This window comes from Nicotiana attenuata, chromosome 3, assembly GCF_001879085.1.
Source record: "Nicotiana attenuata strain UT chromosome 3, NIATTr2, whole genome shotgun sequence".
NCBI lineage: Eukaryota > Viridiplantae > Streptophyta > Magnoliopsida > Solanales > Solanaceae > Nicotiana > Nicotiana attenuata.
The window spans coordinates 58095131-58102423 of NC_031991.1; the positions used below are offsets into that span (position 1 = coordinate 58095131).

A 7293-nucleotide genomic window follows, 5' to 3' on the forward strand; every position below is an offset into this window, starting at 1 on the left:
ATAGTGAATATATTAAAAAAGTAGAAAAAACTAAAGACAGTGAATACAATGAAATACATGAAAATACAGCGAGATACATTGAAATACAATGAAAATAAAGGTAATGGACTCTTCAAGTTCCTCAGCCCCAAACTCCGTCCCCAATCCACCGATATCCAGGCCGCCACCATGTGTTGCGTCGCCGCTGGTACCGGCACCCTCTGGGTCGTCCAGGTAGTGAATCTCTCATTTCTGCGTTGAAAATTTTGAGATCTGCACTTGTATTTCTCCTTTATCTTTTTTTTTTCCAGATCTTTATTTCTCTTTGCCGCAACTCTTTGGAGCAAAAAGTTGAAAATTGAGAGAAACAATGGAGATGAACCAGTGGAAAATCGTGGATAGAGATAATGGGGAAGAGAATGGCGTTGTGACTGAGAGAAATTGGAGAGAGAGATCGTGGAGAGAGAAGTTTACCTCCTATACGGTAATTTTGTGAGAGGAAAAAAAAAAGAAAGGAGAGAGAAAAATAATACACAGCGTATTTAATGGCTTAAATGTAGGAAGTGGACACAAATATATATTTTGCTACAAAAATTAAAAGGTAGCTATAGGAGATAATTTTTTAAAAGGATATTTATTTATAATAAATAAGATGTCAACCTTTGCTATATAAGGTAAAATTGCATTCATATTTTACTCCTATCAAATCCACTTATTTGACATTCCAGCTTCAATGCTTTATCATTATTATTTCATTGCTAACTGTTGTGTTTGATCCAGTTGGCGTGCACCTTTCCAAGTCGTAGACAGATCGAAATAATATTATTCATGGCAATGTAAGGGAAAGGGATGAATTTGTTTCTCCTCAAAAGTTATGAATGTTTGATACAAAAGAATTTGATTTGCTCTATGGACTATGATACAAATTATCAGCAAATTACATATTTGAAGGAACAGTTTTAGCTTTAGTTCTCCTGGAGAATTTATACATGATCATCCTGGCAATTTTATAGAACCAAAAAGCACTAACTAGCTGCAGTCCGAATGCCATGGCCTGAAAAATCATATAAACATTATGTCACCAATTTGTTATTTTAAAATCAGCTTTTGTTTTAAGGGATATTGTGTATTACATAATTATTAAAGCACATATAATTACCTTAATGAGGACTGGATTATCAGCAGAAAGAGTCACATAGGTTAGATATGGCCCTCCTATCATCCTAGCACAGCTGAAAATAACTGCAAATAAAACCTGCAAATTAAAGCATAACCATGGTTTAGTGGCAGGGGAAAAAGGTGGCCCTATGCACAAGGCATCTCGCGTTCATGTAGGGTCCGGGAAAGGGCCGCACCCCAAAAAGTATAATATAAACAATCTATCCTAATGTAAGTATAGTGGCTGCTTCCACGGTTCGAACCCGTCACCGATAAATAACCATGGCTTAGTGATTACATACATATTGGGTTGTCATTGCACTGATAATATTATTCTTTACAATTACAAATTTTAAGCTTTCCCATAGTATTTTCTCTAACAAAAAAATTTCAACTGCAACTTAAGTTTTCTACTACTATATATCATTTTAAATCCATAATCTAGTTCAAAAAAATTTCTTTATAGTGTAACTAAAATGGATAAATTAGAACTTGAGAAGCTAATATCAGCTGCAAGATCTAAATTGGTGTCTTATAAGTTAATAACTTAAAAACTCTGTTTCACTAAACTAATAGTATCATATAAAATGAATCAAGAAAATAATATTTTTATTTAAATTGGAAAGAGAATAAATTAGAATTTGAGAAGCTAACATCAGCAGCAAGATTAAGGTCAGTGTCTTTGTATCCAAGCTCTTTGAGAATCTCCCTCAAGTGTAGGAATGGACTGGAAATCTCTGTTAACCACAATGCTGCTACCATTTCTGAACCACACTGCATATTACAAAACTTTTCATAGTTAAAAGTGAGGATTTAAACATTTTGTATTTTAATAGGCCAAAAAAAGGATCTTATTTTAAAAAAAAAAAAAGAAAAAAAAAGAGGATTTTACTTACCCTTTGATAGTAAAGCCCAGCTCCAAGTCCAACAGCACTAACCAAATGATGAATTAAGTTATCAATCTTCACTTGTTTGTCAAATAGACAGCATACAAAATCATAAATAAGATAGGCTACACTCAGTGCTATTGCCCTCATCTGTTAAGTTTTTTGAAACATCACCATTAGAGCAAAACTTGAAAATATTATCAAGAAAAAAAAAATCCAATACAAAATACCTGTTTGGTAGTAGATCTTGAAGCCAAAGGACTAATAGGGCAACTCCAATCTTGAACAGAAAGTGAAGCTAAAGTTACTGCTAAAATTGCATGAACTGTTGAAACTAAACGGTTGCAAAAATCAAAAGAACGATTTGGAAACAATTTTCTTGTTAATAAAAATAATGTTGTCCATGATACAACTCCAAATACTATCAAATTTATGATTGACTCATCCATCTGGCAGAAAATTCTCCGAACCGCAAAAAAGGTTTTTTACATTAATAAAATAAGATTTCGGATAAGAAAAGAACAAGACGTCGTCCGCCAGTAGTATTAATAACTTAATTCAAAGTTTCATTAAAATGTAATTGGGCAGGTAGCTGACGGTTCAAATTCATTGCATTATTTTTCTAAAATCTAATAGCTAGACGGTTAACCTACCTCCAGCTAAGATTATGTGCTTTTAATTTCTTTCTCGGAAATTTTTGGCAACCTAATTACTACTCCCTATGTTTCAATTTAAATGATGCTCTTTGATTTGGCACAAAGTTTAAGAGAGAAAAAAAACTTTTAAAATATGTGGTGCTACAAGTTTAAGGAGCAAAAACTTGTGTGACCATGATATTTATGTAGCTATAAAAGCTCATTAATGGTCTGTTTGGAAAGCCACCTGGTAATTGGAATTGGTGTAATTACTAGGGTAGTAATTACACAGCCTAGTAATTACACTGTATTGTAATTACAATGACCTGTTTGTTTGTCATAATGTAATTAGAGTGTAATTACACGTGTAATGTTTGGTTGCACAAGTGTAATAACACAATTTGAATAAATTTTAAATATAAAATTAATTATCAAAAATTAAAGTTAAGGTTTAACAAATATATGCATTTATAAATAATATTAAATTTGTTGCCTCTTGAAAATATATTAGATACTTATCATATATTTATAACTAATATTCTAAAAATAATTGATATATTTTTTTCTAATTAATAATATTTTACATTAATGTAAGAACATCATGGATTGCAAGCTTGATAAAATAATTAATATTAATAAATATATTATCATAACATTACTCAAATATTTTACGAAAAATAATCTATCAACTTTAACTGAAAAATGAATGGCATGCGATCTGGATTAATAAGTGAATACTACTAATTAAAGCAAATAAAATAAAAGCGAAAATATAACATAAAATCCAAAATCCAAATTTTCTTAACGTAATACTCTTATGTAAAATTACAACATAACATAAAATAAGTTTCAATATATAAGTAAATATAATTCAAAAGAAAAGGAAAACATAAGTTTATAACCTCATTCAACAATGAGATCATATTTTAATGACATCACTCATTATATGCTAAGTTTATTAATGATTCATTATTTCTAATATTAGGAGGAGTAGTTCCAAAACTAGAATAATAGCACAATTATACTAAATGAAGAAGAAAAAATATGAGCAACTACATGGAATCACAAAAATAAATGTTGAAAATGAGAATATTACTTAAATACTAAAAAGTAATATATCATTTTAACATAGTTAAGTTTGCATATAACCTCATGCAATAATAAAGTTCAACTTTAATGACATCATTCATTATAAGTCATGTTTGTGGATGACTTATTCTTTTTAAGATTACGGGGTATAACTTTTTAGGAAAATTAGAATAATAGCATAGCTAAATCTAATAAAGAAAATAAAAATAAAAATAATTAATAAAGAAATAAAATATGAAAAATTATATAGAAACACATGAAATAAAGGTTGGGAAATGAGAAATAAGGAAATAAAAAATAAATAATGTAAAAAATAATATTTGAAAAAAAAAGAATTTAAAAACTTTAAAAAATTAAAAAGAAAAAAAGAATAGAAACCAAAAAGTAAATTAAAAAGAAAAGATATTCAAAAATAACCTGGTAATTACACCATGTAATTACCAGCAATTCTCAGCTCCTCCTTGAGAATTGTAGAGCATAGTTGCACCCCCTCAATTACACCCAATTACATGCTGACCAAGTAATTACTTGGTCAGCCAAACATGCCAAAACTGTGTAATTACACTCAATTACACCCAAATCCAATTACAGGGTGGTTTTCCAAACAGGCTTTAAGGATAAAGTGGATAAAATAAAAAGTTGAAATCAAAATTGTTTCTAAATATGAAAATGTGTCATTCTTTTTTAATAGAGTGATAAAGAAAGTGTCACATTTAAATTGAAACGGATAGAATATTAAGTTCAGCGTTGAGAATAAACTTTTTTATTGTTCAACGAGTTTGCTGGTTTTTTCCTTGTACTGTCTTATCTATGCTCATGGGCAATGGATCAACAGCTTCAAGTTTATAACTTTTAATAATAAAGTGACAATATCAGGTCTCTAAAATTAGGCCTTTGTCTTTTGTAATGTTGCTTCGTTGTATTTATAATGTGGGTCGTCGCATATTTGCTCTAATTTCGTATGTCCAATGCAGGAAAATGACCAAGGAAGGGGGATTACATTGGATACAGGCTAGCAAAGTTCCTAATAAGATCAAATACTTCTTTTGGCTTATGACACACGACAGACTCCCCACTAGCAAGCACCTTCATCACAGAGGTGTAATCTTGAGCCCTGTTTGCTTCTTATGCAACACAGAAGAGAAATCCATTGAGCATATGTCTTCATCAGGTGTTATAATGCTAAGCAGTTCTATGATAACCTTTCACAATTAAGCCAGAACAACATTAATATACAGGCTATTGACAATGGCCAAACTAAGTGGGAATGCATCACTAACAGAATGCAGAGTCACAACTTCAATAGCCTACTTAGGTGGGGGCAATTGATCCCTTTCTGCCTCTGAAAAATCTGGATAACTAGGAATAACAATTGTTTCAATAACAAAAAAGGGACCCTGTTTCATACAAAAATGCCATAGGCAAAGCCATAGAGTACGTTCATGTAGCAAGAGGATGTCAGGGAAAACCTGACTTGGTCATTCAGATCAAATGACACCTGCCCCTTAAAAGGGACCACTAGAAACTCAACACTGATGGTGTAACCCTTCAAAATGGACTGGTGGAAGGCCTGGGCGGGGTTATCAGGAATAGTAGGGGAGACTGGGTAATGGGCTTCTTGGAAAAAATAACATGTACTAACATACTACACTGTGAACTAATACCATTGAAAAAAGAGGAAGACTAGCATTAATATATTCATAATGCTGCTCTGACCTCTCTCTCCTTCCGTTTCAATTTACGTGAACCTGTTTGACTGAGCACGGAGTTTAAGAAAAAAATGAAGATTTTCGAAATTTGTGGTCCTAAACAAGTCCAAATGGGACCCAGAGCATTTGTGTGGTCATAAAAGCTTCTTATTAAGGGTATAGCTGTAAGTTTAAGCTAAATTGTTACCAAATTTAGAAAAGATTCATTCTTTTTGGAACGGACCAAAAAGGAAATAGGTTCACATAAACTGGAACAGAGGGAATAATATGTAATCTAAAGACCCTCCCCCTATTCACCCACCTGCCCCACCTGACCCAACCCACAACACTTCGACAACACACCTACCTACACCTATTAACACCAACTTTCCACCTACAAACCACCTCACAAACGCAAATCCCAATCAAACAAGCCAGAAAAATGCCGGCTCAACCCCTGCTACGAAGGCCACCGGAATTAGAATTAACGCCAGCAAAGAGATCAATAATAACCCGCACAGATCTTCCGCCTCAAATATCATCCCGACTTAACCAAAAATCTCCTCAAATTTTCATCGGCCACCTCGCCGGAATGACCAGCAGTCCGATAACAGTATTTCTGCACATCAGACACATCATCAACATACTAATACACATCTAAATAGGACTACACCGGCCAAAAATATTTTACATACCAACATGCAAGCAGAAAAAATCCCACTTCCGGGAAACAGAGTGCAAGACTCCTCAGGTAACAAAAGAGGTGAACAGAGTTTCTCGAAACCATCATTTTCTGCAACCGTTTAGTTGAAACTATCATTAATAAACAATGGAGGCCGACCAATCGAAATTCGGCATGGCACTTATCTGGGAAACCAGCAGTTTTCTTTCTGCAGAGGATTACTTCGTCAATCTAGCAAAAGAATGCAAATTCACGCTAATAGGTAAGTTCTACAGAGGGAAACCTACAATGGAGGAGATTAGGAAGGTTTTCATTCGTCGATTTCAATTAATCGTCTCAGTTAAGATTGTGTGTTTTGATCCTAAGCATGTATATATCGATCTCTCAAATGAAATCGATTATAATCACATCCGTTTTAAGGAATATGTTAATATTGATGATGCACCTATGAAAATCATGAAATGGATTGCGGACTTTAAGCCTGAGGAAGAACTCTCTATTGTCCCAGTTTGGAATTTAATCCATCAACTAACTTGGCACCTTTTTCAAAAATGGTTAGCGATGTCGGAGTTGCGGTGGCCCCTGACCAAGCTACATACTCCAAATCCTGGGGAAATGTGGTCAAAGTGAAGGTCGAAATTGACTTGTTAAAACCAAAAAACTAGATCAAATATGGCTTGGTTTCAAAAGACTCGATGGTTCATATAATGGCAAATGGCTGGATATTGAATATTAAAAAGTTCCAAGCTATTGCTTATATTGTAAAATGCAGGGACATCTTGAAAGTCAATGTAGGAACAGGATGACAGATGAGAGGATCAAAGCTCAAAGAGAGGAACAATCCAAAAATGAGAAGGACAAGGTAAGCGAGAAGATGTATGAAACGGAGAACAAAGATGAAGATGGGTTCCAAACTGTGAATAAAAGAGGGTCAAAGCCTAGAACAATACAACTAAATAATCAACATAACAAGGAAGAGCTTCAAAATAAGCAGCCTTAAAATGTAACAAAAGCGAAAGAAAAACTTGTCAAGAAAATACAATACAGAGGAGGTAAGAAGGGTAATAGTGCACAAGTGTGTGTAGAAAATCAAAATTCTAGGAGAAATAAAGGGATCACTATTATTGAACCTACCACTGTCCACCAATTGCCAATGATGAGGAGAGTGGTAAAGA

General features: G+C 33.3%; 1 protein-coding gene across 1 annotated transcript; it reads right to left on the minus strand.

Moving 5' to 3' along the window:
• LOC109223821 lies at positions 815-2670 on the minus strand. Its single transcript, XM_019388260.1, has 5 exons — positions 2255-2670; positions 2034-2174; positions 1792-1911; positions 1139-1234; positions 815-1033 (listed from the first exon to the last, which is right to left on the minus strand). The coding sequence occupies exons 1-5, from the start codon at positions 2471-2473 to the stop codon at positions 917-919; spliced, it is 693 nt and encodes a 230-aa protein (XP_019243805.1). The 5' UTR covers positions 2474-2670; the 3' UTR covers positions 815-916.